The following is a 15698-nucleotide window of genomic DNA, read 5'->3' as shown; positions in this document are numbered from 1 at the left end:
CAGTAGCATTTACAAATAACAGCGTATCTAAAAGTATGAGACAACAACAAACAAAAACAGGTAAAAACAGGTAATATCATCTGCGTCTCAATCGGGATTAAACTGCAATATAGCAATATAGATGATGCCATTGTTTACAATACAACCGGGGCACATTCTGAGCTTGAGGAGCGGGACGTTTAGATGCGCACTAGAGGTGCTTTAGCCAATCACAACACACTGGACCAGCTAACCAATCTGAGCCCATTGCGTATTTCTGAGGGCGGGGCTTCATAAAAGCAGCCAATCATCAGAGCGTTTCTCAGAGAGGGGACAGAATGGTGTGGAATAAAGGTAAATTATGTGAAAAATGATGTGCTTTAAAAAAAATAAAAAAAAATAATAAAAAGATAAAGCATTAACACATGTTAGACTGCACCCCTTTAATATGAATGGTGTGATTCGTTGCATAATACTTTATATTGTGATCATTTAATAATTCAGTATATCAGAGTGTTAATAATACAACTACTATAACAACAATATAACATTTTAATAATTTTATTTTTATTTAAACTAATTTTTGAATCTCTTATTATTCTATTTCTTGATCCAACTATTCATTTCTGAAAAGCCCTTTGTAAGAAATAATAATAATTTTTAGGGCCGGGACTTTAACGCGTTAATTGAGATTAATTAATTACACAAAAAATAACGCGTTAACTAAGATTAATTAATTACAGAAAAAAAAAATTCCCGCATTTTTAATAACTTATTTTTTGCACCGCGGAACGTTTCTCACTGGATGAGTTTCGGCGGACCGATTATACTGGAGCACCAACTAGCGTTCGCACATCACCGTAGCACACATCGAGCCTCAAGTATCACCTCAACGCAAAACATATAGCAGCTAGCGTGGACTTTACACTTTATGTTGAACTATGTATTATTTTGTTGGTGCAACAGTTTATGTTGAACTCTTTATTGTTTTGGCCAAGGTTATTGAGAGTTGGACTTAGTATGTTATGGCCTCTGAAGCAACAGAGAGATGTTTTCTAATAGTCAATGTTTCCAATGTTCTGAATGTAATTGACAGTATTGTGTATTACTTAAAAAAACACTTTACAGAAGGTTCCAGCACCTATAAGCTTCCTGCATTTCTGAAATGTACTATTTGTAAATTGTTTCTAAATATGCTATTGCTACACTTCATGGCAAAAATTGCACTGGTCTGCTAGACTTGGTTGAACAAAAATAAACAATATTTTGTTGCTTAAGCTTATGTATTCAGTCATTATTCAATGGTATACTATAAATCCATGTGAAAATTTAATTAGATTAATTTTTTTAATCGAGCCCTAATAATTTTATATTCATTTGACACCAGCCAATAAAGATGCTACAATGCAAATTTTTTTTTCAGGCATGTTCTTTTTCATTAGTCCTTTTGTTGACCACTTCTGATAAAATAAAATGGTTAATAATGATAATTATTTTATTTATTTTTTTATTATTATTACTACTACAAATAATAATAATTATTATTGCAGCCATATTCTTTATTAGTCAGTGTGTTAGTTTGTTAGACAATTTGTTTATCTGACTAATCACTTCACTAAAAGCATTTTATAATGTAGTAAATTTTTTAAAATAAAAAAACTAATAATAATAGTAATTATTAATAATAATAATTTTTGAATTGCGTTCTTATTAGTCAATTTGTTAAAATAAAATGTAATAGAATATATAATTATTATTATTATAATTGGTGGGATCAAATTAACAATGTTATAGCAGTTAATCTTCAGCTAACTCTGTGACTCTAGGGTCTGATTCGAGGTAGCTCTTGCTCCTCCACAGTCTGCCTGTGACCTGCTCCACAGCAAGGGGGTGTGTGTGTGGGACGGAGGGTCAGGGCAGGGGGTATGTTCTGTCGGGCTGCTCTGTTGGCAGCAGCCAGAGACAGTGAGGAAGGGAAGCATATATTTATTCCTCCCCATCATGGGCATGGAGCAGCAGGGAACAACAGGTTCCAGAACACAGCCACGCTGGGTTTCTGCTGAGTCCGGCACACACACATATGTGCACGGGGAGGGATTTACGCACATTCACACCCACGCACACATACGGTCCATGCACTAAAATACACAATGAACTGGCCAAGGTACACACACAGAGCACACAAACATCCTTACTCACATAGACATAACCTAGACACCTTCTTAGGGGTTATGAAACACATGCTCACATGCTGGGCAGACAGACGGCAGCTTGGGTCAGGACCATATTTGGCCTTTTCCTTTCTCGGTCACATGATCAGAGGAGGTGTCGTAATGGTACAGTCATAACGGTACAGACGCAACGCGCGACATTTATTATGTAAACCAAATTTCACCGGGATGAAAAAGTTTATTTCTATTCATTCAATAATATCGTCATTTCTATCTGTCTGCAGTATAACATAATGCAAGATTTACATCCAACTTTGAACCAATGACATTAAACTATCAAAATCTGTTATAAAGACCTGATATATTTGAAAACTGACTGAGTATAATCATTAATAAAAATGTAACTTCTCTGCAAAAGTGTCTTTTAGCAAAGATTAACAGATGTATGAACTTATATAGTGTCTGCAAAGAACACGGCTGTAAAAGTGAAAAAAAAAAAGGAAAAAAAAAAAGATAAAAGATAAAACCGTTTTACCACAGGACAGATGAACAGCCATAGCAGCCAAATGTCTTTCAAAGCGCAGCCGCTAATGGCATGTTTAATGTCATATTTAATTTTTATGGTGCAAATGACATGCTGCAGAGTAAAATGGGACATCAAGGAACAAAAAGGGACCTCAGATAGCCAAACGCTTTTCACAGATCAATGTGAAAATACAGTAGTCTAACTAACTTGCCCGTCGGCCACTTGCATGCGGAGTTACATACTGATGATCAATCAATGGCTATTTGAGGCAGAAATAAATACATTTTAATGCACTCCCCACCCTTACTCCCACACCCACCGCCTTCGCCGCTCTGTACCGGCAGTCTGACAACGGCTCTGTGACCAGTGCCGAGGATGGCTGCAGGACCGGATGACTGCTTGCCTGCGCTGGATTACCTCAACCCCCCCACTCCCTTCCCCGGTTGCAAAGTCATGTGGTTATGCTGTATTGATTATGTGCTTTTGTTTTTTTGCATAGTCTGCGTGTTGTTGTTTTTTTCTCTAAGAGGGGAAGTTGTGGCCTAATGGTTAGAGAGTCGGACTCGCAATTGAAAGGTTGTGAGTTTGAGTCTCGGGCCAGCAGGAATTGTGGGTGGGGGGAGTACATGTACAGGTCTCCACCTTCAATACCATGACTAAGGTGCCCTTGAGCAAGGCATCGAACCCCTAACTGCTCCCCGGGCGCCGCAACATAAATGGCTGCCCACTGCTCTGGGTGTGTGTTCACAGTGTGCACTTTGGAAGGGTTAAATGCAGAGCACGAATTCTGAGTACTTGGCTGAATGTCACGTCACTTTTCTACTTTAATGCTATGCTGTATTACTTCCTCAATTCCCTGTCTTCTTGTCCTGTCTACCCCCCTTGTCATATTGTATGTATGTTGTGTATATGTATGTAAGGACATGTTTAAGGCTAATTTCGCTGGTAATTGTGACTAGTGACAATAAAGGGCTACTACTTCTACTACTACTACGGACCGCAGCATATATATATATATATATATATATATATATATATATATATATATATATATATATATAGCACCAGATTCTTTCTTTTTCGGTACATTTTTCTAAATTGCATTTACACATTTAAACGAATAAAATACTTTGAAATTAGTCTTCAACAGAAAAAAAAAAGAGAGGCAAGAATTAAAGTGTGGGAATGTAATCCACCACAATATTAGGAGAAACAACACCCCTCATGTGCCCCCACTCTGTGTTCAGCCCTGCCTCTCATCTTCCCATCATTGTTTGCTTGAGAAACTGACAGTCCACAGAGCCATCATTGTTATTTTAATCGAAAAGACAAAGGCATTTTGGAGGTCTTTTTTCTTTTCTATAGGGCAATTTGACACCTCTTTATCCAAAACTTCCTCTGGTGGTCCCGTAGGGAGGAGTGGACACAGAGGCGCAGGTCCATTGAGCGTTCGTGGTCATTAGCACCTGGGCTGCGGGTTCACTGTAGACCCGACTGCTGATGCAGATCACCAAGCACCGAAGCAAATGAAGACCCCGTGTTTCACACGTCACTGTGGGAATGTGTGTGGATGGTAACACATGCACGCACATATGAACACACCTGAATGGAATTTGCATTTGATTTTAAACTGGATTTTTAACCAAGTGCATCACTATGCTGTTCTGAGGGCCTGCTAAAACTAAAAGCACTGTTTTCATGGGGGTGAAGTATAACAGGTGGACTGAAACATGTCACATAAACAGGTTCGATGAGGATAAATCACGAAACTCCATGGCAACCATCATTTATGTACCATCTGGTGGCACGCTGCCTCTGAGAGTGCTTTCTCAAATCCTAAAAACACTGAGGACAGCCCTCACTAGAAAGCCATAGATTGACAGATGCACTGGCTGGCTATTCTAAATCTGCAGAACAAAGCAAAGCAGATAAAGCATTTGGTTTGGCAGTGTTTTATATTGTGTTTCTGGGTGACTCACTCTGGGATTAAAGACTGAATGATTTAAATGGGCCGAGGACACAATTACATTTATTCTTATTTTGGACTCTCTGTCCGTCAGTCATTTAAAGATAATTTGCAATTAAGCCACATTTGACTGTAACTTGCAACGAGTCTAGAAAACCCTCATTGTGGAGAAACAACACTTCTAATGTGCTGTGGAAATCACGGTGCATGAATTATAAAGGACTGAAACGTTAACTAGTTAATTCAGCCAGGCAGGTTCCATAATTCAGATCGTGTATGAGTCATAAGGGACTTAAAGTCATTAAAAAAGCTGTGCTGCCATGACAGGTTCTCACTCTAATACGTAAAACGGTGTGACGGTGTGTGTCATCCATCTTTATATAATCCCAGCATCCAGAGCTCTGTATACAGGACAGATTCTCTGTCGCATCATAAATATGAGCTCAGTACATTTTAAATTACAGATAACTTTCAAAATGTACAAACATACTTTGATAAAAAAAATTCAGCAAATTAAAATTAAAATAACATTTATTCTATTTAAATACATTTTCAAAAGCAATTTATTCCTGTGATGGTAAAGCTGAATTTTCAGCATCATTACTCCAGTGTCTAATAATTCTTTAAAAACTAATTCTAATATGCTGATTTGCTGCTCAAGAAATGTTTCTTATTACTGCCAATGTTAAAAATATGTATTTTTCAGCATTATTTATTAATATAAAGTTCAAATGTGTGTATTATGTATTTGTATTAATTATGTGTATTAAATTACCAGTGGAACACTGCTTGGCCAATCACATCAGATTATGCAACCAATAAATAAATCTCAATATTTCTGCAGCCTCGTTGAGTTGAATGGCAACCTAAAATGCCTGGAGTCTACTGAGCAGGACCAATGATGCTTATCAAAAAGCCCCATTCTTTGAGAGTGCTTATCAGCCAAGGGCTGCACAGGCTTTTAAAAGTGTTTCTCAATAGAGCCATCAACCAAGAGAATAGACAACAGTACAACAGACTTGAAAGAGACCCACATCAAAGGGAGCTGAGAACAGCTACTGTAAAGTGCACCAGGGGCTCTGAGGGACTCTTCCTTAAGATAAAACATCATATTTTATGGAGCTGTTAAAGTCAAACCAAAGTACTGTTGTAGGATCAGTTTTAGCAGTTACCCTTTTATCGCTGGAAGACTGATGGAGGCTTATTGTAAACTACACTTATGATCTATTATCTGAGCGATGCTGATTTCACTGCTATCCTTTCTCATGCCGAATTGCCTTGCTAACGTCATCCTGATTCATTCTACCTGCTCAACTCAAGCATTTCTCTTTCCTCCTACTTCAATGATCCAACTGAGTGGAGATAATAGTAGAGGGTCCAAATTAGACCGTATCATTTCTAAATTACCACTCTAAATGGCCTTCTCTAAAGGATATATGACCGACCAGTTTACTTTCCACCACTGAAGCAGAGAAGCAATGCATAACATTTTATTAAAAAACATTCAGACTGACTCCACTCAAGCTAGAAAAGAAATTGAAACCGTCAGCCGGTCGCCATTGTGCTAGAACTGGCACAGATACAGGCTGCTTGAAGAGACGCATAACACAGAAGAGTGATTCATCAGTGTTTTTGTGCTTAAAAAGAAGTCTCTTTTTTGAAGGTCAAATGATAATGATTTTGATCTCTGGACACCAAACTGATAGAGAAAAGGCTTGAGTTTATATTCATGCCAAGTGTAAAAAGTGTGTTTTAGACCAACAAAGCTAAAGATGTTTCAAATATGAAAAGAGTGGCAATGACACAGTAAAGTGAAGCTCATTTTAAAAGTAAAAAATGTTGGATCAATGTGAGTTTTTGCTGTGGGTTGGGCCATGCGGCATGATTCAGCAGAATTAGAAAACAACGTAGTTTCTACTGGTTTGAACAGGAACTAGGTTTTAGTAACGTCCTTTCTTCTCATTTGTGTCATTCATCTGCACCGTTTTTATCGAAATTCCCGTTTGTCTTCTTTCCATTATGCTCATTTACAAACATGCATGTTTTCTTACCTGCTGTTAAACTTCTCTGGATGTTTCTCCCTCATCAAGTGGAAGCGATGTGCTATGGATGCATCCTGAATTGGGACACAGAAAACAGGAAACAGGTTAACTGCCTCTCTTTGCTTAACATATAAAAGTCTTTTAAGTCTTCGGCTAATAAGCTACAGACAGTGTTGTCAGATGGCTGAAGGAGCCACATCCTAAATCAAGTGTTCAGGGCTGGGATGAAACAGAACCTCTGGACCAATAAGGACAGCAATAAAGATGCTCAGGAGCTATTTACTCATTAATATTTTCAGAAACTTTTTATATGTTTTGCCTGTTCATTTAAACGATAACAGCATTTTGGGGACTGAAAATGCATATTTTTGAAAACAGGTTTCAAAGTGCAAGTTTTTGAAAATGCCACTGTTAACGATTCTGTGTAAACACTCACTTAAATTAGAGGACAAACTGACGAAGTCGAATTATAAAATATACTTCTATTTTTATGTCTTTAATATTCTATTTTATGTCAAAAAATTATTAATCCTGCAAACTCCTAGCTTGCAAATAAATTTTAATATGGATTTTAAAACATATATCAGTCAAGTGACCTTCATCAGGCATTCTTTATCAGGCATCTAGAAAATAAACATAATACACTAGTGTTAAAGTGGAAACCTTCCAGCTTGGCTCACTGAGTTCACAGACTGATGATTTCAAATTGGTGCTTGAGATGTGATTTTCTCTCTGGTGCAGTAAAAATAGCCATCCCTAGAAAACGAGAGCTGCTCAGGTATTAACAGACCACTGTTTCACATCATGAGCTCATGTGCTGTGGGGGAAGGCTCTGTTTGTCTGCTCAGTTGCTGTGGCCTGAGGGGAAAATGATCGTGCAGATAGGCCTGCTGGACAAAGTATACAATTCTGGAAATATGGCCACAGCACTAGAGTGGCCTGAAAAAAATAAAAAAATAAAAATAGAGTGAAACTGGACAAATAAGTGATGGTATCAGCAAGAAAGAGGCTTTCCAGGAACGCGAGAAGAGGATGGGGATGGGGATGGGTGGGGTGGGGTGAAAGAAGATGATGCTGAAGACCAGAAAAACGTAGACAAAGACAAGTGACAAGAAAGCTACACTTCATCAGTCCCATGCACAAACAAAAAAATCAGGCGTTTTCTGCTACAACTCTAGCAAATACTTCTTTCGGATGAAAATAAAGGTTGATGGTTATTCAACGCCATTGAACAAGTACAGAAAAAAAGAAGTATCCCACAATGCTTATCACCAAGAGCTGCCTGCACAGTATTCATTTATATATTTTTTTTACATTAGCATGAAAATAATGTGGGGTAATGACATCAATTTAAATCAATGATTCAAAGGTTAAATGTTTTAAATATCAGGGCAAAAAACTATAAACAATTAAAAAATAAATAATTTTTTTATTTTAGTTGCCATCAGCAATCTGCACTTGCTGTGCAAAACAAAGCTAAAAGAAATACTATAATTATACAAATACTGTAAAATACAAAGTCATCATAAATAAAACTACATTTTATTTATTATTTTAAATAATATCGGAATTCACTGAAATAAAGCTTAAATAAAATTAAATATATAAAGAAATTAAACTAGCTGAAATTAAAAAATAAAAATAAACAAAAACTACGGTTTATCTTTTTATTTACAAATAGTTTAACTAAAATAAAAAACAACAACAACTGAAAATATAAAAATTCTAAATATTTCTAAAATTGTTGAATTTTTTTTGGTATAGAAATAATAATAAAATAATACTGAAATATAATAACTATACCACAGAGGTTTTTAATGTTAGCGTAAAGGAAGCATAATGAAGCCCAATCACTCAGAATTAAAGCAAATAACTCTTTAACAAGCCACACAGATTGAGGTATCATTCAGTAGCACAAATGGTGCAGGACAAGTTATGCACCAAAGACTATTACTAGCATTTTGTTTAAATCTTTAACCCTAGCTTTAGCAACCAATTATAATTAGAAGCACTGCCACAATGCCTAGTAAATTGACCACATCGGCTACTTCAAGGCCATTATCCTGTCAGCTTGAACGATATGAAGGAGGACCTAATGGCAGCTGAGAGCATGAGTGATCAAACAGTTGGTTACGAGCACCAGAGTTTGTTTGCTCATGCAGCATCAACTCAGAGCGGAACCCACTCTCAGCGAAGCAGCCTTGATTAAAATCAAAGCAACAGTGCACAAACAGACAAGCTAATTGATGAATCAGGTCTGCAGCCGTAACTGATTATTTCTATATTTACACGCGCGCATGTAAAAGACAGAAGAGCTCAAAGCCACCACATCCTTCGCTAGGCCCGAGCCTGAACACGTTCACACACACGTAACACCTGTCGCGGAGTTTCGCTGTGTAATATAACGATGGGTCTCGGTACTCTGCAGTGCTCACCGTGTCACAGACCCAGACAGGGAGGAAGTGTGCGAGTGTGAGATTCTCAGGGTTTGATAGCTGCTGGCACGCCAATCAAGCCACGAGCGAGCGATGCTACGTTAGCACCTGTGCTGGCTTCCTGCCCGTGCTTGCAGGTGCTGCAGGGCTCACATGGGAGAGGGTACAGGAAGTGTGGGGGGTGGGGAGGTGACATGGACCCGTATCCCTCATATCCAAACCAATGCTATAATGCTGATATTTAAACATTTTCTATTGCCTGCTGAGGTCTATGGATGCCTGGTATTACTGAAGTCAGTCAAAACATCACAGAATAGACAATGTCTACGTGACATTTTTTCAATGCTCAGAAAGCCCATGCAGGTGTTCCACAAACTGGCATGTGTGATACTGGAAGAGAAGAGAATGCACTGTACCTCAATCACAATGACACAGAACGGGCACTGCACGACCTTTCACTTTAAAGAGCAATACAACTAATGAATGCCAGGAAGCTGTCCTCAAAAAACAAGGCTTCTATTCAATGATGCTTTTATTTCCTTTTGTGGTCCGAGGCATTAGGACCTCATTAATTCGTCATTTTAGACTATAACAAACAGCAAACAAATAATAAATGGATGGCTCTCCCTGAGTCATCTTCATGTTGTTTCAAACCTGCATGACTTTATTTTGTGGAACACACACATACAAAGAAAGATATATATTTAAAAGAAATAATAATAATTTGACTTTTGTCCATACAGTGAAAGTCAGTGGGGTCCAAATCAACATTTGATCCAATTGACTTTTATTGTATGGATCAGTGTTGTTAACTATTAAAAACGGTTTGTTAATTGAAATAAAGCTCTAATAAATCATTAAAAACTAATACATGAACATACTTTTCAAAATATTATCTACAGACGCTTGTTCTAGCAGTGCATTTTAATCTTAACAACTCATTAATTTTCATTCACGTCCATACAACAGCACCCAAGAGTCATGAAGCTCTTACTAATGTAGGCCGTAATGTTTAGTCCTCATTCAAAACAGTTTTTTCCCCTCTGCAATAGCTTGACATATCAGACAGAATAACCTTTGGGCATGCACAGATATAAATTAATCTTTAAACAGCCCTTAAAGACAAAGATCTTGTTCAGTTTCACGATTTTCCATCTTGCATATTTTCAAAAGGTTTAGCTGCCCAGACACAAAAATCCTCTGGGGTGTTACGTTATGATTCATCCCAAAACTGTGCACTATGGGAGGACAGGGACACCATGTCCTCCACTAAGACATATCATGTCCCTATGGAATGGAACTGCGGGCTTAACTGTTCTTGGCATTCCCCCATTCACTATCTGAACGGGCTAAAGGTTGTGTATCATCTCAGAGTTTGTATCATATACAGTTAGATGACTTCTGCATATCAGTGGGCGAAGTTCAAAAATGAATTCAGTCCAAAAACAGATATCGCTCTCCGGGGACAGTATCTATCATTGGGGTGAAGAGGTGAAGGGTATTAAGTGAGGTGATATTCAGGTCCCTGTGACTGGTGTGTCCAGACCGGGTTATTGTAGCACTGTACTGAGGCAGTGCCCATCTGTGCTCCTGTCAGCACGGCCGCGAGCAGGTGCATGTGGGACCTACGCTGAGACTGGGAGTGTGTTTGTGTTAAAGTCTGCATAAGTGTGGGAGTGAATCCTGTGAATACTCATGTGAATACTAATCAAATGCATCTCTAGAGTGCATGTGTGAGGTGAATGGAGAGGTGGGTCCTGTTTTCCTACAACCTTTAAGACTGGCCAGGTGTCACTCAGCACGGCCATTCATTATGGTGGTAACCTGGTCCGATTCTGGCAGTCAAACACTTCCTGTCACTGATACTTCCCCTGACCTTCAGTCCGTGCCAGTGTTATACCCCTCCGAACACACACACACACACACACACACACACACACACACACACACACTGATAGGCTCGAAAATAAACACTTATCACAAAGATGAGGTTGAAAGATTGTGTAAATCAAAAAAGTTGTTTGTTTAGCTACCTATTGAACCGGCATGAGCACAATCATATTACAATATGACAAAATATACCCTTTTCACATTTCTGAGCTTCTCAGAAGCAGAAGTTTGGCAAATTTTCCATAGTTATTAACACCATAAATCTAGCAATTGAGAGTGTTTGTAATACAACGGCTTAGTGAGCGACACCACATTTGACATCTTTCGCTCTTTAAACTAAGCAACTAGAACTGCTGTCCCAAGACAGAACTGACTGTGTCACTGGAGACGAAGGTGTGCATGACACCACACCGGTGAGAACATGATGGCAGCGGGGCAGTTCTCCAAGCACCATCAACACGGGGAGGGTGAGAGGCTCACACAGATAAGTCGTTTATGTCAAGAGAGGTGGTTCCATTTCAACTCCCAGGCCTGGAGACGTACATGGAGAGACATCTTAAATGGTAGCTGACGAGGTGTGTTTGCTGTCCTTAATTCCTCCGCAGGATTCCTTCCAGGGGGAACTGGTTCACATACCAGTAGTAGGATTGCAATGCCATGCTAAGATGTCTGAGAAATCAGATTCTCATGGATGTGAAGCACTGCTTTCCCCTACCAACTGGTACGGTTTGGAGTTAAGGTTCAAGTGAAGAAGTCTATCGTTCCTGGAGAAAGCATTTCAGTCTTGTCAATAATAGCTGCTCAACTAGTGCACATTTTTCTAAAATATTTGTATGTTTGCAACTTGGGACAGATTTGTGTTCTTCAGTGTTAGCATTCGGATTAGCCAACAAACAGCACCACTGCATTCATTAATGTATTAGTTGGTAGATTATTTAGATTTATTCAATTTGTTCCCTAGGAATCAATCCTCATGACCTTGACATTGTAAGCACCAAGCTCTACTAGTAAAGTTATTTTTCAGTCCCACTTCCTCAAGATTCTGTCCTGTTCCTGCCCGCAACTGCCACGTTTTGCCCAACTCCCACCCACAAATCCCAGAAAAAGACTTCTGCACAGATTTTTATTTCCAGACCACTTTGGATCTCAAGAGCCTGACTTGTGTGTGTTGTATGTTTGCACCTTATTGCTAAAGAAATGTTTTCCACAGCTGATGCATATATTCAAAAACACTGAGAATATCTATCCATGTTCCTTTAAATCATTTTATATATATATATATATATATATATATATATATATATATATATATATATATATATATATATATATATATATATATATATATATATATATATATATAAATTTAATGACTTTTATTTCATTGTTAGATATTTAGATGAAAAATAATTATACACCTAAATATAATTATAATTGATAACATTTATTTTTTTCTATTCACATGGATATTAGTTAAGCTGAAGAGAAAATGAGCTCTCTGAATGTCACAAATATTGAAAAGCATAACCTTGGTGAAAACAGCCTGAAACCACAAATGCCATGGCAACCTCTATGGAGAGTGGCTGGAAAATGTTGAAGGCTGAAACAGCATTACTAATGATTACATCAGTGCATGAGTCACGGCACTGCTTTACTCAGGTGTCAGTGGCACCCAATGCGGAGCCATCTGTCCTGTCCTCCTGGACTCGCAGCACCCCATCCCTGTGCTCCAGAGCCATGCCACACTGCACCACACACCACAGTATCGTGATTTCAGACACCGAAGGACCCCTACAATATTGCTTGCATCCTCAGTAAAGTCCATCAAACTGAATTCAAAGCATGCATTTTTAGGTACTGCACTGCTATCATTCATTCACGAATAGTCAGTTATGATATGACAGAGTTTAATATCTTAAATAGCTTAAAGCAGAAGCCACTAACATCACCAAATGGAATTACAAAAATTAACATGCTTTCATTATTTAACAACATCTTATGTTGTTTTAAACCAGATGTGGGCCGGATCTGGGCCGAAACTGCTTGCTGTCTGGGATCCAGAATGCAGCAGTGAGGGTCATCTTCAATGAGCCAAAAACACTCACGTTACTCCTCTCCTCATCAGGTTACACTGGCTAAAAGCAGCCGCTCGCATCAAATTCTAGGTACTGATGCTTGCCTACAAGACGACCACTGGCATGGCATCAACATACCTAAACTCACTGGTTAAATCTTATGTGCCCTCCCTCCAGAAGTTTGCGTTCTACAAGTGAACGATGCCTTATGGTGCCATCCCAAAGAGGTTGGCTACGTGTTCTGTGATGGACTAACTGAGACTTGTCATGCCGCTTTTATACTATTGATGTTCTCTTGTTGATCTGATTGCTTCTATTGTTCTCATTGTAAGTCGCTTTGGATAAAAGTGTCTGCTAAATGATTAAATGTAAATATAAATGTAATGTAAATGAAAAATATATATATACAGGTTTAAAAGATGAGGGTGAGTAAATGATGATAGAATGTCCATTTTAGTGAATTAGCCATTTAACCTACAACTAGCAGAATTTTTATTATTATTTTTTTTTACTTGTCTTAGTATTTTCAAATCCAAAAATGACATACAGCTTAAAAGAAAACGTCCAGCTCCACCAGTCATTCTTTTAATATATAGTAGACTTGTGAGAACTAGCATTAGTGCCAAGCCACACAAGGACCCACATGGCACAGTCAGTCCACCCCGTCACAAGACTCAGGGTTCACAGAATGGGCCATTGTCCATTCACAGTCAGCACTCCTTCACGTTCCCCAGCCTCTTCAAACCACCACACTGTATCATCAGATGGGCTGACACACACCTGACCAGAACAAACATCTGCGTCTCCGCAGTGTCTATATTTCATCGAAACTTTTCCCCAGCATACCTTATTTATCATAAACAAACAAACTATTTTTCTTCTACAAATTTCTTATGCTCATCAAGGCTGCATTTATTGTTTAAAATAATAGTTTTCTATTAATACACTTAAAAATACTCTAAAATATAATTTATTTCTGTGATGCAAAGCTGAACTTTCATCTGCCATTACTCCGGTCTTTTTCAGTGTCATAAGATATGTACATTAATTAAGGGTCTGTTAAGCATTATAATAATTGTGAATTATTTTTATTTCATTCCCCATAAAACATGGGCTAGATTTATTATTTGCACATTTCTACAACAATTTCTCAAGGCTCCTACAACAATAACTCTTATGTGGTCCGTGTCATTGGCTGATGAACACAGAGACAGCAGGACACTAAGCTGAGTTACATAACAGCCCTGAAGTGGCGCATTCCTCCATGCCACCTTGCGTAAAGCTTGTATGTGCCTCCTGCCACTCTTCACTACCATCTCAACCAGGTCAGGTGGCCCGAGTCAGGCCGCGACACTATTTCTGGCCATTCTAAATGTGGCCTGACTACTTGGCACATTACAGCGTGATAAAACAGCAGTCATCGAACACACCTGGGATTCGGCTGATTAGAATAGAATATTGAACATTTTTCAGAAATGAACGCAGACTTTCTATAAATAGTGACGGGTTCTAAAAACAGGACAGAAATTAATCATTAGCTAAACAAAGGGAGGACGGCAGGCTAACGGAGACACGACTGGCCCCTGTGTGGGTAAACTGTGCCAGCGAAAGGACAGAAATTTGTCCCTTGTTGTAAATAACCTCATTGGCATTCACTTTTGAGTCTCTGAATTTTGATTCCCTCTCATTTCATAATTATGGAAGATTCTGAATCGTCTACATCAGTAACTTCTTCCAGTAATAAAAAGTGTCCATCTGGCAAAAAAAAACTATCGAAAAACATATACAAAAAGAACTTATTTGTTTGTTATATAATCTACCCCACAAGCTGGTATATATAAAGAAGTAGAAAAAGGTTATGTAACTACTTTCTGAAAGTCTGAAAAAAACTAAACAAACAAATACATACTAAATCGACACTGAACTGCTCTGATAATAAGTGCTTGATTATAGCAGCAACATGGGATATAACAATCGAACAGAAGAGGGTTGCTAAGCAACTGTGTGTGAGAAGGAGAATTCTGTGCAATAATACACTGAGTCACAGGCATGAAACGCTTTCAGACGCAGTAAATCACATCAGTAAAGTTTGAACACGTTGTTCCCCTGACAATCATAATTGATTCTAATGCCACATGAGAAACAACATCTGATTAATCCTAAATTACTTTAAAGAGAGGTTTGGCCTGAGGCTTTGGTATAAATACACACTTATAATGGGGAGCAAGAGGTTTTGACTGATGATGAATGTGGATAGAAGGAGGAGGTTTAATATAACAGCACTTTCAGGAGTTCTGATATCGAGTCTCTTTGAGCTGTAAGCATTCGTGTAAAAGTGTTGTATGTTCTCACCACTCCAATGGAGAAGTAGTTGTTCACTATGCTGTTGGGCACAGGGTCGCCCTTCTCCTCCTTATCGTCTGGGACAATGTCGATGTTCCAGCGGTCAAGCATCAATTCGGTGCTGTGCTCGATATCCCTGAGGAACTTGACCAGATTGCCTCCTTCATAGCCTGTCAATCACAACAGACACCGCATGAACCTACAGAGCGTGTAAATGATAGACTTGAACTGATGTATGGATACTGCTGCAGACATACACATGAAGAATATC

At 38.5% G+C, this 15698-nt stretch overlaps 1 protein-coding gene across 2 annotated transcripts in view; it reads right to left on the bottom strand.

Moving 5' to 3' along the window:
- LOC128019732 (diacylglycerol kinase beta) overlaps positions 1–15698 on the bottom strand; it is an 80821-nt gene that overhangs the window by 23181 nt on the left and 41942 nt on the right. For both annotated transcript variants that reach the window (XM_052605901.1, XM_052605902.1), the window contains 2 exons: positions 15437–15597; positions 6694–6758 (listed from right to left, as the gene is read on the bottom strand). In XM_052605901.1, the coding sequence (XP_052461861.1) occupies positions 6694–6758; positions 15437–15597 (226 nt within the window). The remainder of the gene's footprint in view (positions 1–6693; positions 6759–15436; positions 15598–15698) is intronic.

The sequence above is a fragment of the Carassius gibelio genome, chromosome A9, assembly GCF_023724105.1.
Source record: "Carassius gibelio isolate Cgi1373 ecotype wild population from Czech Republic chromosome A9, carGib1.2-hapl.c, whole genome shotgun sequence".
Lineage (NCBI taxonomy): Eukaryota > Metazoa > Chordata > Actinopteri > Cypriniformes > Cyprinidae > Carassius > Carassius gibelio.
Note: the sequence above shows the minus strand (reverse complement) of the source record. Positions and strands in the feature narration are given on the sequence as shown.